The sequence below is a fragment of the Bos indicus x Bos taurus genome, chromosome 23 (genome assembly GCF_003369695.1).
Source record: "Bos indicus x Bos taurus breed Angus x Brahman F1 hybrid chromosome 23, Bos_hybrid_MaternalHap_v2.0, whole genome shotgun sequence".
Lineage (NCBI taxonomy): Eukaryota > Metazoa > Chordata > Mammalia > Artiodactyla > Bovidae > Bos > Bos indicus x Bos taurus.
Window position 1 is genome coordinate 1426518 of NC_040098.1, and position 16507 is coordinate 1443024.

Consider the following 16507-nt stretch of genomic DNA (forward strand, 5'->3'; position numbering starts at 1 on the left):
GGGGGGAAATAAGGGGACAGCAGAGATGTTTGGATGGCATCACTGACTCAATGGACATGAGTTTGAGTAAGTTCCAGGGGTTGCTTATGGACAGGAAAGCCTGGTGTGCTGAAGTCTGTGGAGTTGAAAAACGTCAGACACACCTGAGTGACTGAACTGAACTGAACTGAGCCATCTGGTGGCATCTTTAGGATTTTCTACGTATAGTATCATATTGTACACAAATGATGACAGTTTCACTCCCCCGCCCCCAATTTGTGTTCCCATTATTTCTTTTATTTTTTCTCTGATTTCCAAATCTAAGACTTCCAAACCTATGTTAAATAAAAATGCAAGAGTGGAAATCCTTGTCTTGTTACCGATCTTAGAGAAAATGCTTTCAGTTTTTCACCATTGAGTATGAAGTTAGCTGTAGGTTAGTCATATATGGCCTCTATTATGTTGAGGTATGCTCCTTCTATGCCCACTTTCTGGAGAGTTATTGTCATAACTGAGTGTTGAATTTTGTAAAAAGCTTTTTATGTATCCATTGAAATGACAGTATGGTTAATATTCTCCAACTTGTTGATGTGGTGTATCACACATTGATTTGTTGATATTGAAAAGTCCTTGCATCCCTGGAATAAATACCACATGATCATGGTGTATGATGATTTAATGGAACGTGCTAGTATTTTGTACACGATTGTTTTCATCTATTTTCATCAGTGATATTGGCCATTAATTTTCTTTTCTTTTCTTTTTGCAGTATCTTTGTCTGGTATTGGTATCAGGGTACTAGTGGCCTCCTAGAATGAGTTTTGGAGTTTTCCTTTCTCTGAGACTTTTGGAATGATTTCAGAAGGACAGGTGTTAGTTCTTTGCTAAATGTTTTTTAGAGTTTGTTTGTGAAGCTGTCTGGTCTTATACTTTTGTTTGTTGGAAATTTTAAATCAATTAAAAGAAATAAATTCTTGATTCCATAAGATGTTTTAAGATTTTTTCTCTTTTCACAGCACCAATATTTTCCTATCTTTTGTCTTAAAAATAAAAATTAAATTTCTGGCAATATAGCCCCAATGAACAAGAGATTTGTTTTTATTATTGTCTTAATTATGAATTCACTAAAAATAAACTCTAATATTAACAGTATTTTTTAAAATATAAACTCACATAATGAGTTGATTAGTTATGATAATCACCTAGTTTTAAAACTGCATACTACTATTTCATTATTACCAATTGTAAGATCATTATCTTTTACTTCTCATAGTCTAGTAAGTAATTTGATAATTCAGAAGGACAATAAATTAAATCCACTGCTGGAAACTTTCACAAAATGTAACTAATATTCAGATACAAGAAACAAAATGGCATGATAAAAAATCATCCCAAGAAGGATGCTTTAGACAAAGTATACCTTACCTTTGTGCTTGGATGGGATAGCTATTGTCATAAGTCTCATAGATTTCATCATCATATTCACCCCCATAGCCATCATAACCCTGAGGCAAAAATGGTAAAAAGATATATTAGCAAACAGCTTGAGTAACTGATTAATCTGTTGTTCATTAATGAGATCTTAACTTAGTTTTTATGTTTGTTTAGTCACTTTACATCATATTTTACTAGGTAAACAATTTGTATGCAATGTCGAGTAATATTTCATGGTCCAAATTTTAATATATAATAATCAAACTCAACATATCATTGAAGCAGCAATGCCTATTCGAGGATTTATTTAGAATTTTGTTCAAGACAAATTTTAAAAATCATAATATTTTGTTAAATGCTATGAGAGAGTCCCTTGGACTGCAAGGAGATCCAACCAGTCCATTCTGAAGATCAGCCCTGGGATTTCTTTGGAAGGAATGATGCTAAAGCTGAAACTCCAGTACTTTGGCCACCTCATGCGAAGAGATGACTCATTGGAAAAGACTCTGATGCTGGGAGGGATTGGGGGCAAGAGGAAAAGGGGACGACAGAGGATGAGATGGCTGGATGGCATCACTGACTCAATGGACATGAGTCTGAGTGAACTCTGGGAATTGGTGATGGACAGGGAGGCCTGGCGTGCTGCGATTCATGGGGTCGCAAAGAGTCGGACACAACTGAGCGGCTGATCTGATCTGATCTGATGAGATAATATGAATAGTTATGATAACCTAATGGTGACAAAAATCTATTTGTTACAATGCTACTGGAATTTATTTCTTCCCATAATAATAATAATTAGACTGAATCTGAAATCTGGATTCTTAAACTTTTAGTAAAAAAGGTATAGTAATTATTGTTAAAAAAAATGAAAGGAGAAAGGAAAGAATGTATAATGTATACAAAGTATATATTCCAATTGTACATTGTTCTTTTAGTGATTTAGTTTTGTTTTCTTTTGTGGTCATTGACTTTATTTTAAACTCTTGCTATCCATCTCGATTACTCTGAACTTGTAAGAAAGCCTTTATTTTTTCTGTTCTGTATCTTTGTTGGTGCAATACTTTCTTTAGAATGTACATCCATCCCACCCTATCAATTTTATAACTCCATTTCAGTCTGGAGGCTTGCAAATCTCTCCTTATTGTGTTCATAAATTTAAACCAAAATATGTGTATTTTTCCACATTAATTTTGACTAAGATTTCTGAGTTAATTTAATCTGAAAACAAGTTTAATCAAGACCTAGCTTCCCCTTTAGCCAGTCTATCCCATCAGGAAGCTTCCATAAGCTTCTTATCCTTCTCCATCAGAGGGCAGTAGATTGAAAATCACAATCACAGAAAGTTAACCAATCTGATCACATGGACCACAGCCTTGTCTAACTCACTGAAACTATGAGCCATGCTGTGTAGGGCCACCCAAGATGGACAGGTCATGGTGGAGAGGTCTGGCAAAACGTGGTCCACTGGAGAAGGGAATGGCAAACTACTTCAGTATTCTTGCCTTGAGAACCCCATGAATAGGAAGAAAAGACAAAATGATAGGACACTGAAAGATGAACTCTCCAGGTCGGTAGGTGCCCAATATGCTACTGGAGATCAGTTGAGACCTAGCTCAAGGAAGAATGAAGAGACAGAGCCAAAGCAAAACCAACACCAAGTTGTGGACATGACTGGTGATGGAAGTAGAGTCCGATGGTGTAAAGAGCAATATTGCATAGGAACCTGGAATGTTAGGTCCATGAATCAAGTCAAATTGGAAGTGGTCAAACAGGAGATGGCAAGAGTGAACATAGACATTTTAGGGATCAGTGAACTAAAATTGACTGGAATGGGTGGATTTAACTCAGATGACCATTATATCTACTACTGTGGGCAAGAATCCCTTAAAAGAAATGGAGTAGCCATCATAGTCAATAAGAGTCTGAAATGCAGTACTTGGGTGCAACCTCAAAAATGACAGAATGATCTTTGTTCGTTTCCAAGGCAAACCATTCAATATAATGATAATCCAAGCCTATGCCCCAACCAGCAATGCTGAAGAAGCTGAAGTTAAACAATTCTATGAAGACTTACAGGATCTTCTAGAACTAACACCAAAAAAGATGTCTTCTACTTGATAGGGGACTGGAATACAAAATAAGAAAGTAAAAAAAATAACTGGAGTAACAGGCAAATTTGGCAATCAAGTACAGAAAAGGCAGGGCAAAGGCTAATAGACTTTTGCCAAGGGAACACTGGTCATAGCAAACACCCTGTTCCAAAAACACAAGAGAAGATTCTACACATGGATCACCAGATGGCCAAAACCAAATCAGATTGATTATATTCTTTGCAGCCAAAGATGGAGAAACTCTATACAGTCAGCAAAAACAAAACTGGGAGCTGACTGTGGCTCAGATCATGAACTTATTATTGCCAAATTCAGACTTAAATTGAAGAAAGTAGGGAAAACCACTAGACCATGTATGACCTAAATCAAATCCCTTATGATTATACAGTGGAAGTGACAAATAGATTCAAGGTATTAGATCTGATAGACAGGGTACCTGAATAACTATGGATGGAGGTTTGTGACATTGTACAGGAGATCATCCCCAAGAAAAAGAAGTGAAAAAAGGCAAAATGGTTGTCTGAGGAGGCCTTACAGATAACTATGAAAGGAAGAGAAGCAAATGGCAAAGGATAAAAGAAAAGATATACCCATTTGAATGCAGAGTTCCAAAGAATAGCAAGGAGAAATAAGAAAGCATTCCTCAGTGATCAATGAAAAGAAATAGAGGAAAACAACAGAATGGTAAAGACTAAAGATCTATTCAAGAAATTAGAGATAGCAAGGGAACATTTCATACAAAGATGGGCTTGATAAAGGACAGAAATGGTAGGGACCTAACAGAAGCAGAAGATACTAAGAAGAGGTGGCAAGAATACACAGAAGAACTGTACAAAAAAGATCTTCATGACCCAGATAATCACGATGGTGTGATCACTCACCTAGAGCCAGACATCCTGGAGTGTGAAGTCAAGTGGGGCTTAGGAAGCATCACTACAAACAAAGCTGGTGGAGGTGATGGAATTCCAGTTGAGCTATTTCAAATCCTAAAAGACGACGCTGTGAAAGTGCTACACTCAATATGCCAGCAAATGTGGAAAACTCAGCAGTGGCCACAGGACAGGAAAAGGTCAGTTTTCATTCCAATCCCAAAGAAATGCAATGCCAAAGAACGCTCAAATTACTGCACAATTGCACTCATCTCACATGCTAGTAAAGGAATGCTTAAAATTCTAAGCCAGGATTCAGCAATGCGTGAGCCATGAACTTCCAGATGTTCAAGCTGGTTTTAGAATATATGCCAATAAAATGCACAACTTGGAATAAATGGACAAATTCTTAGAAAAGTACAACTTTCCAAAACTGAACTTGGAAGAAATAGAAAATCTTAACAGACCCATCACAAGCACAGAAATTGAAACTGTAATCAGAGATCTTCCAGCAAAAAAAAAAAAAAAAGCCCAGGTCCAGACAGCTTCACAGCTGAATTCTACCAAAAATTTAGAGAAGAGCTAATACCTATCCTACTCAAACTCTTCTAGAAAATTACAGAGGAAGGTAAACTTTCAAACTTATTCTATGAGGCCACCATCACTCTAATACCAAAACCTGACAAAGATGCCACAAAAAAAGAAAACTACAGGCCTATATCACTGATGAACATCGATGCAAAAATCCGTAACAAAATTCTAGCAATAGAATCCAACAACACATTAAAAAGATCATACACCATGACCAAGGGGGCTTTATTCCAGAGATGCAAGGATTCTTCAATATCCACAAATCAATCAATGTAATATACCACATTAACAAATTTAAAAATAAAAGCCATATGACTATCTCAATAGATGCAGAGAAAGCTTTTAACAAAATTCAACATCCATTTATGATAAAAGCTCTCCAGAAAGCAGGAATAGAAGGAACATACCCCAACATAGTAAAAGCTATATGTGATAAACCAACAGCAAGCATTATCTTCAATGGTGAAAAATTGAAAGCATTTCCCATAAAGTCAGGAACAAGACAAGGGTGCCCACTCTCACTACTAGTTTATTCAATATAGTTTTGGAAGTTTTGGCCACAGCAATCAGAGCAGAAAAAGAAATAAAGGGAATCCAAGTTGAAAAAGAAGTAAAACTCTCACTGTTTGCAGATGACATGATCCTCTACATAGAAAACCCTAAAGACTCCACCGGAAAATTACTAGAGCTAATCAATGAATATAGAAAAGTTGCAGGATATAAAATCAACACACAGAAAACCCTTGCATTCCTATACTCTAATAATGAGAAAATAGAAAGATAAATTAAGGAAACAATTCCATTCACCAATTACAATGAAAAGAATAAAACATTTAGGAATCTATCTACCTAAGGAAACTAAAGACCTATATATATAGAAAACTATAAAACACTGCTGAAAGAAATCAAAAAGGACACTAATAGATGGAGAAGAATACCATGTCCATTCATTGGAAGAATCTATATATTGAAAATGAGTATACTACTCAAAGCAATCTATAGATACAATGCAATCCCTATTAAGCTACCAACAGTATTTTTCACAGAGCTAGACAAATAATTTCACAATCTGTATTAAAACAAACAAACAAACAAACAAACAAAAAAAAAACCTCAAATAGCCAAAGCTATCTTGAGAAAGAAGAATGGAACTGGAGGAATCAACCTGCCTGAATTCAGGCTGTACTACAAAGCCACAGTCATCAAGACAGTATGGTACTGGCACAAAGACAGAAGTATAGATCAATGGAAGAAAATAGAAAGCCCAGAGATAAATCCACACATTTATGGACACCTTATCTTTGACAAAGGAGGCAAGAATATACAATGGAGAAAAGACAATCTCTTTAACAAGTGGTGCTGGGAAACCTGGTCAGCCACTTGTAAAAGAATAAACTAGAACACTTTCTAACACCATACAAAAAGATAAACTCAAAATGGATTAAAGATCTAAATGTAAGACCAGAAACTATAAAACTCCTAGAGGAGAACATAGGCAAAACACTATCTGACATAAATCACAGCAGGATCCTCTATGACTCACCTCCCAGAACACTGGAAATAAAATAAAAAATAAATAAATTGGACCTAATTAAAACTAAAATCTTCTGCACAACAAAGAAAACTCTAAGCAAGGTGAAAAGACAGCCTTCAGAATGGGAGAAAATAATAGCAAATGAAGCAACTGACAAACAACTAATCTCAAAAATATACAAGCAACTTCTGCAGCTCAATTCCAGAAAAATAAAGGACCCAATCAAAAAATGGGCCAAAGAACTAAACAGACATTTATCCAAAGAAGACATACAGATAGTGAACAAACACATGAAAAGATGCTCAACATCACTCATTATCAGAGAAATGCAAATCAAAAACACGATGAGGTACCATTTCATGCCAGTCAGAATGGCTGCGATCCAAAAGTCTACAAGCAGTAAATGCTGGAGAGGGTGTGGAGAAAAGGGAACCCTCTTGCACTGTTGGTGGGAATGCAAACTAGTTCAGCCACTATGGAGAACAGTGTGGAGAGTCCTTAAAAAACTGGAAATAGAACCCTCTTACGACCCAGCAATCCCACTACTGAGCATACACACCGAGGAAACCAGAATTGAAAGAGACACAGGTTGTTTCCATGTCTTGGCTATTATAAACAGTGCTGCGATGAACATTGGGGTACACGTGTCTCTTTCCCTTCTGGTTTCCTCAGTGTGTATGCCCAGAAGTGGGATTGCTGGATCATAAGGCAGTTCTATTTCCAGTTTTTTAAGGAATCTCCACACTGTTCTCCATAGTGGCTGTACTAGTTTGCATTCCCACCAACAGTGTAAGAGGGTTCCCTTTTCTCCACACCCTCTCCGAACACATGTATACCTGTGGCGGATTCATTTTGATATTTGGCAAAACTAATACGATTATGTAAAGTTTAAAAATAAAATAAAATTAGAAAAAAAAAGAAAGAGACACAGGTACCCCAATGTTCATTGTAGCACCATTTATAATAGCCAGGACATGGAAGCAACCTAGATGTCCATCAACAGATGAATGGATAAGAAAGCTGTGGTACATATACACAATGGAATATTACGCAGCCATTAAAAAGAATACATTTGAATCAGTTCTAATGAGGTGGATGAAACTGGAGCTGATTATACAGAGTGAAGTAAGCCAGAAAGAAAAACACCAATACAGTATACTAATGCATATATATGGAATTTAGAAAGATGGTAACAATAATGCTGCATGCGAGACAGCAAAAGAGACACAGATGTATAGAACAGTCTTTTGGACTCTGTGGGAGAGGGAGAGGGTGGGATGATTTGGAAGAATGGCATTGAAACATGCATAATATCAGATAAGAAATGAATCGCCAGTCCAGGTTTGATGCAGGATACAGGATGCTTGGGGCTGGTGCACTGGGATGACCCAGAGGGATGGTACGGGGAGGGAGGTGGGAGGGGGTTCAGGATGAGGAATATGTGTATACCCATGGTGGATTCATATTAATGTATGGCAAAACCAATACAATATTGTAAAGTAATTAGCCTCCAATTAAAATAAATAAATTTACATTAAAAAAAAAAGAAAAGTCAGAGGAACCAGAGATCAAATTGCCAACATCCGCTGGATCATCTAAAAAGCAAGAGAGTTCCAGAAAAACATCTATTTCTGCTTTATTGACTATGCCAAAGCCTTTGACTATGTGGGTCATAACAGACTGTGGACTCTTCAAGAGATGGGAATACCAAACCACCTCACCTGCCTCCTGAGGAATCTACACGCAGGTCAGGAAGAAATGGTTAGAACTTGACGTGGGACAAAAGACTGGTTCCAAATAGGAAAGGAGTATGTCAAAGCTGTATACTGTCACCCTGTTTATTTAACTTATATGCAGAGTACATCATGAAAAAAGGTGGAGTCAAGATTTCCCAAAGAAATATCAATAACCTCAGATATGCAGATGACACTACACTTGTGGTAGAAAGTGAAGAAGAACTAAAGAGCATCTTGATGAAAGTGAAAGAGGATGTGAAAAAGTTGGCTTAAAGCTCAACATTCAGAAAACGAAGATCATGGCATCTGGTCCCATCACTTTATGGCAAAAAGGTGGGGAAACAGTGGAAGCAGTGATAGACTTTATTTATTTGGGCTCCAAAATCACTGCAGATGGTAACTGCATCCATGAAATTAAAAGACACTTGCTCCTTGGAAGAAAAGTTATGACAACCTAGACACCATATTAAAAAGCAGAGGCATTACTTTGCCAACAAAGGTCCATCTAGTCAAAGCTATAGTTTTCCCAGTAGTCATATATGGATGTAAGAGTTGGACTATAAAGAAAGCTGAGCACCAAAGAATTGATGTTTTTGAACTGTGATGTTTGATAAGACTCTTGAGAGTCCCTTGGACTGCAAGGGGATCCAACCAGTCCATCCTAAAGGAAATCAGTCCTGAATATTCATTGGAAAGACTGATGCTGAAGCTGAATCTCTAATACTTTGGCCACCTAATGTGAAGAACTGACTTACTTGAAAAAAACTTTAAGCTGGAAAAGACTGAAGGCGGAAGGAGAAGGCGACGACAGAGGATGAGATGGTTGGATGGCATCATCGACTCAATGGACATGAGTTTTATTAAACTCCGAGAGTTGGTGATGGACAGGGAGGCCTGGCGTGCTGCGGTTCATGGGGTTGCAAAGAGTCGGACACAATTGAGCAACCGACCTGAACTGAATCTGAGAGCTACTATTTTTCATCAACAAAGAATATCTTAAAAACATTACTTCTTTATTACTCCCCCATTTGATTTACTCATATATAATGATAGTTTGGGTTTTTTCTGAGTCTGATCTCAATTATTTCTATTTTCTTGTACCTTTCTTGTATTTTTCTGTTAATGGTTTTGATTTCATCTTATTTATGCTCTGAAGTATGGACCAGTTCCTCAGTTTGATCTTTCAAGTTCCTAATTGTTTCTATTGAATTAAAAAAAAAATAGTGTCTGTATATAATATTGCATACAGATTGTTTTAAAATAGGGCCAAAGGATTTTTTTTTTCCCCAAAACGCAACAGCTACTTTTCTTCTCCTTCTCCAACTTCCAGTTCTCATGTAGCTTTTCCACCTATTGTTTTAGTAGTATTTTAGTATTTCAGTTCAGTTCAGTTTGGTAGCTCACTTGTGTCCAACTTTTTTCGACCCCATGAATCACAGCACGCCACACCTCCCTGTGCATCACCAACTCCCATAGTTCACTCAAACTCATGTGCATCGAGTTGGTGATGCCATCCAGACAACTCATCCTCTGTCGACCCCTTCTCCTCCTGTCCCCAGCCCCTCCTAGCATCAGGGTATTTTCCAATGAGTCAACTCTTTGCATGAGGTGGCCAAAGTATTGGAGTTTCAGCCTCAGCATCAGTCCTTCCAATAAACACCCAGGACTGGTCTCTTTTAGGATGGACTGGCTGGATCTCCTTGCAGTCCAAGGGACTCACAAGGGCCAAAGGATTTTTTTTTTTTTTTCTCCAGCCCCACAGTTCAAAAGCATCAATTCTTTGGCATTCAGTTTTCCTTATAGTCCAATTCTCACATCCATAAATGTGATTTTATTTATTTTTGTGTTAAATAATATGTTTAAATTTATGCTGCTTGATTTACGAATGTTAGTCATCTTTCTCTTGACTGGCCATTCATTCTTTACAATAGTTCTTTAGAACTTTATTATAGACTCCACCAAACATGTCTTCCTAATATAGTTGCATCATAACTTTTCATTAAATTTTGCTTGTTACTGAGTAATAACTAATTATTATTCTCAAATGAGACAAAGAGTTCATAATATTTCTACCTTATTTTCATATCTTCTTGTTTCTTCTAAAGTTAATCATTGCTCATTAACTTTATTGTCTTCTTATTTTTCTATATGTTTAGAATTGTTTTACTTCAATTGTTCCAATAGTTACACTAATATAGCAATACTATTTCCACATATTCCCAAGTATCAGATAATCTCTCATATCCTTTTGTTCTCCATGGAGATCACCTCCTTCAGGACCAGATTATTGCACTGGTCTAGACTGTTGAACTCCTAGGTCTGAAGGCAGAGTATTTTTCCCAAACCTCCCCCACCCCTGCAGTTCATGTGGAGTTCCATTTTACCACATTCCATCTTCTGCTTGTTCTCATTTCTTCCTGAAACATGGCTTTCAGTAAACTCTGATAAGAGGTATATAGGAGAGAAATATCTATATTTTATCTCTCTTTCTCTCCTTTTTAGTTTTATATTCCCTCCATATCTAGCTTTTTTATTTTACTTTTCTTGGCATGAAAACTTTAATTATACAGAAAAGTTAAATAATAGTACAATGAACTCATCTACTCTTCATCTAGATACGTCAATTTTGTCCCATCTGTATTATCTCAATATATATATGCTAAACCATTCACAAGTCTACTCCAAGAATATGACATTTCATCATTAAACATCTCAGCTTCCAGCTCCTGAGTATATTATCCTACATAGATATAGTACTATTGCTCCCTCAAAATTGCTCACAATAATTTAATAATACCATTTACTGTGATACCATTTACTGTGTGTAGTTAAAATTCTGTTATTGTCAAAAACAGGGCTTTCTTTTACAGGTTTTTTTTTTTTGGAAGGATAATTGCTTTACATAATTTTGTGCTTTCTGTCAACCCTCAACATGAATCAGCCATAGATATACATATATCTCCTCCCTTTTGAAACTTCCTCCCATCTCCCTCCACAACACACCCCTCTAGGTTGATACAGAGTCCTTGTTTGAGTTTTCTGAGCCATACAGCAAATTCTCCTTGGTTATCTATTTTACATATGGTAATATGTTACTCTTTTCATACATCTCATCCTCTCCTCCCCTCTCCCCATGTCCATAAGTCTATTCTCTATATCGGTTTCTCCATTGTTGCCCTGTAAATAGATTCTTCAGTACCATTTTTCTAAATTCCATATATGTGCATTAAAATACAATATTTATCTGTCTTTATGACTCACCTCACTCTGTATAATAGGTTCTAGGTTCATCCACCTCATCAGAACTGACTCAAATGTGTTCCTTTATATGGCTGAGTAGTATTCTATTGTGTATATGTACCACACCTTCTTTATCCATTCACCTGTCGATGGACATCTAGGCTGCTTCCATGTTCTAGATATTGTAAATAATCCCACTCCTAGGCATATACCCTGAGGAAACCAAAATTGAAAGACACAGGTATCCCATTGCTCACTGCAGCACTATTTACAATAGCTAGAACATGGAAGCAACCTTTTACAAGTATTTTTTAAAGATCAAAATCCAATGAAAATTCATGAATAGTATTTAGTCACCAAATCTGTTTAGTTTTTTTGGAACTATCATAGTCTCCAGCCATTTATTATTTTCTGTAGCATTAATTTTTGAGTAGTCCGGATAAGTTGTTTTTCAGACTGTCCAATATTCTTAATTTGCCTGATTAGTCTCATAATTATATTCCAACTGGATATTTTTGAAAGAATACTACATATGTGATATTGTGTTGAACATTTACAAAATTTAAAATTCTAGATTTACATTTGACTGATTGGCTGATTATTAAACTTATACTGGGAGTTTTGGCTGAGAGTAAATCTTACACTGGGAGAAGGCTGGGACTTTCCTGGAGGTCCAGTGGCTAAGACTTCGTGCTCCTAATGCATGGAATATGGGCTGAATTTCTGGTTGGGGAATATCCTGCATGCCATGTCTCATGATTAAAAAAAAAATCGTTTAAGCTGAAAATTATTTTCATTCAAAATTTCCCATTCTTTGATTCAATGTATTCTATCATTATATACATATGATGTTGGGAATTCTTGCTCTTGTATGTTACCTAGTTTCGTTTTGTCTCATTTCATTTTTTCCCCCCTTTCTAGATGCTTTTTACAACTTTTCTCTAATGTTCTGAAAATTTCCAATTCTGTGTTCATATGTTCACTTCCTTTCACTCCTTGTGCAGGGTACTTAATAAGCTCTTTCCATCTGGAAGCTTATGCTCTCCAGTTCTGGGAAGTGCTTCATTTTTGTTTTCAATTTCTTGAGCTCCTACTAGTGAAATGCTGGATCTTCTGGATTGGTGCATTAATTTTTATCTTTGTATCCTATGTGAAACCTCTTACTCTTTTTGTTTTACTAAAGTGAGACTTCTATAAGTTCATCTTCCAACCATTCTATAAAATATACACATGAACACTCATAACTATTAGGGTGTGGAGAGAAGATTTCCTTGTATTAACATCTTATCCTCATCTCTCCTCTGGTAGATTAAGAGTTAACATCACAGTTAGAATTTCTCAGTGCAGCAATGGGCAGTGCCTGGTCCCAGCTTTTTATCCTGGTATCCACCTGGGGCTGTACCTGGGAGATGAATGATATTTGCCACAGGTGTCTTTTTTTCCAGCACCTGAGCTATTGTTCCTCTGCCAAGCTTGTAAAAATTTAGCTTCAGTCATCTTTATGTCCTGCTCATGACTCAAGAGCTCAAGCATCCCACCGGAGGCAAGCAAGTTTTGTTTCATCTTGTTTCTTTGTATGTATGTGCGTGTCCTACAGCAAATGGCTAGAATAGCTATGGAGGGGCAGATGCATGTCTTTGGGGCCTCCAGTCTCCTGAATTCCCTTCCCTTGTCGTATTCCCATCTATTAAAATGCTACTGACTTCAAAAGGCCATTGAAATTACATAATTTCAAGAGATTTTCCTACTCTTACCAAGCATATGGTAACCCTCCATGCATGCTAAGTCTCTTCAGTTATATAAGATTCTTTGTGATGCTATGGACTGTAGCCTGTCAGTCTTCTCTCTCCATAGGATTCTCCAGGCTAGAATATGAGGGTTAGAATAAGAGGGTTTTTGTGCCCCCCTCCAATGATCTTCCCCACCCAAGGATCAAACCCACATCTCCTATATCTTCTTCAGTGCAAGCAGATTCCTTATCACTGAGCATTAGTAACTCTACCCTCTGAATTTTCATAGCCCATTGTTTTCTTCTCACTGCTACTGTGGATATCTAAACATATACCATATTTATTTTTCTATAATTTTCTCTTTTCAGAATTTAAGTTCCTGAAAAGCAAGTTAATCACTTTTTTGTTGCCTTGTGGTGTTTATCATAGTGTCTTCCACAGAGTATTTGCAGGGAGAGAGCAAATTAACCAAAATGGTGTGTCCAGGCTCTCTTGTCCCACATTGGCAAATAATGACTATGTAACAGCTGAGATCATTTATAGCACTGCACATGCTCATCAGGAGGTACTCACTTGGTCACGAACTACTTTGGGCTGTAGGGATATATCAGCTCACCTAGAAAGTGGTGGCATTTACTGCTGCATCACAGTTGGGTCATCCATGAGAGTAGAGAATATAGCGTGTCTAGTGCTACAGCTACTGCATCAACCAGGAGTGAATAATGTTATGGCCACTGTGCCAGCCAGGAGAGAATAAATGTGCTTGTAGTTCCTATGGCTTCGCTAGTCTCCTCCCAGCCCTCAAGCCTTGCCTACCCTGGGTTAAACGAACAGTGTGGACACTGTGAAGAGTGAGACAATTGTTGCTGTGAACAGGATCAGCAATACAGTATTTATTAAATAAATATGCACTGAGTTGTTAAATTAACACAAAGAAGACTATTTTCACCCAGTGTAGATACATGTTGACTCATATCAATCACTACTAATAGGCAAGTATTACAAATGATGAGTAGAAAGTAGCTTTATCTCTATTTATGAAGAATAGCTTTATCATTTGGCCTTTGGATGACTATTACATTTTTTCCCTTATTTACATTTACACTCTTTAAAAGTCTTAACACAAAAAATCCACAGAATAGATAGAGATTTTTCCTGGCAGCCCACAATTTCCTAAAGCACATAGAGCAGTCATCTATAATTACTTGTATGTTTGCACAAGAAAGATACTTATACTTAATATGTCTTTGTTTTGTAACAACTGATGTAAATGTTTCTGTGATTTTCTTAGGACAGGAAAAATATTGATCATGCTGGTGGTGTTCTAAGGTAAATCACTAATATAGATATGCTTTCAAAAGGGCCACTCAATATCTGCAAGACATTCAAATTAAATAAAAGCAAGAGAGTTTCAGAAAAACATCTGCTTCTTCTTTATTGTCTATGCCATAGCCTTTGAATGTGTTCAGTTCAGTTCAGTCGCTCAGTGCTGTCCACCTCTTTGTGACCTCATGGACTGCAGCATGTCAGGCCTCCCTGTCGATCACCAACTCCCAGAGTTTACTCAAACTCATGTCCATTGAGTCGGTGATGCCATCCAACCATCTCATCCTCTGTCGTCCCTGTCTCCTCCCACCTTCAGTCTTTCCTGTCTCCTCCCACCTTCAGTCTTTCCCAGCATCAGGACCTTTTCAAATGAGTCAGCTCTTCGCATCATGTGGCCAAGGTATTGGAGTTTCAGCTTCAACATCAGTCCTTCCAACGAATATTCAGGACTCATTTCCTTTAGGATGAACTGGTTGGATTTCCTTGCAATAAAAGGGACTCTCAAGAGTCCTTTGACTATGTGGAGTGTGTGGATCAGAACAAACTGTGGAAAATTCTCAAAGAGATGGGAATACCAGGCCACCTGAACTGCCTCCTGAGAAATCTGTATGCAGGTCAGGATGTAACAGTCAGAAATGGACATGGGACAACAGACTGGTTCCAAATCGGGAAAGGAGCACATCAAGGCTGTATATTGTCACGCTGCTTATTTAACTTATATGCAGAGTACATCATGAGAAATGCTGGACTGGATGGAGCACAAGCTGGAATCAAGATTGTCAGGAGAAATATAAATAACCTCAGATATGCAGATAACACCACCCTTATGGCAGAAACTGAAGAAGAACTAAAGAGGCTCTTGATGAAAGTAAAAGAGGAGAGAAAAAAATTTGGCTTAAAACTCCATATTCAGATAACTAAGACTATGGCATCTTGTCCCATCACTTCATGGCAAATAGATGGGGAAACAATGGAAACAGTGACAGACTTTATTTTTGGGGGCTCCAAAACTGCAGATGGTGACTGCAGCCATAAAATTAAAAGATGCTTGCTCCTTGGAAGAAAAGTTATGATCAACCTAGACAGCATATTAAAAGGCAGATACATTACTTTGCTAACAAAGATCCATCTAGTCAAAGCTATAGTTTTTCCAGTAGTCATGTATGGATGTGAGAGTTAGACTAAAAAGAAAGCTGAGCCCGGAAGAATTGATGCTTTTGAACTGTGGTGTTGAAGAAGACTCTTGAGAGTCCCTTGGACAGCAAGGAGATCCAACCAGTCCATCCTAAAGGAAATCAGTCCTGAATATTCATTGGAAGGATTGATGCTGAAGCTGAAACCCCAGTACTTTGGCCACCCGATGTCAAGAACTGACTCATTTGAAAAGACCCTGATGCTGGGAAAGATTGAAGGCAGGAGGAGAAGGGGATGACCGAGGATGAGATGGTTGGATGGCATCACCAACTCAATGGACATGAGTTTGAGTAAGCTCCGGGACAGGGAAGCCTGGTGTGCTGCAGTCCATGCAGTCATAAAGACTCTGACATGACTGAGTGACTGAACTGAACTGAATGGACAGCTGAAGTATGTATGAGATACAAAATTTTAAATATATTTGTGTAAGATAAAATATTAATATATATTAATATAAATATAAATTTATTACATCTAAATTATTAATGACATCATTCAAGATGCTCCTATTCTATTTTTCTGCAGTTTATAAAATATTCTCAAGAATACTAAATGTTAATATGTCTCACTATGATTTTGTATCTTTTTCTTTTCCCTTGTATTTCATCTGATTTTTGCTTTATGTATCTTTGTTTCTTTTTTAGGTGTCTAGCACCTATTATACAGAGTGAAGTAAGTCAGAAAGAGAAAGAAAAGTATTGTATATTGATGCATATATGTATGAAATCCAAATACTGATGCATTTATTTTTAGGACAGCA

The 16507-nt window shown here is 37.2% G+C and overlaps 1 protein-coding gene across 12 annotated transcripts in view; it reads right to left on the reverse strand.

The window, feature by feature from the left end:
- The window catches only part of KHDRBS2 (KH RNA binding domain containing, signal transduction associated 2), a 768231-nt gene that overhangs the window by 170452 nt on the left and 581272 nt on the right, over positions 1-16507 (reverse strand). For all 12 annotated transcript variants that reach the window (XR_003508070.1, XR_003508065.1, XR_003508069.1 and 9 more), the window contains exon 7: positions 1405-1484. Coding sequence is in view for 7 of the 12 variants with exons in the window: in XM_027524587.1 (XP_027380388.1) it covers positions 1405-1484 (80 nt within the window). In the remaining 5 variants the exon portion in view is untranslated. The remainder of the gene's footprint in view (positions 1-1404; positions 1485-16507) is intronic.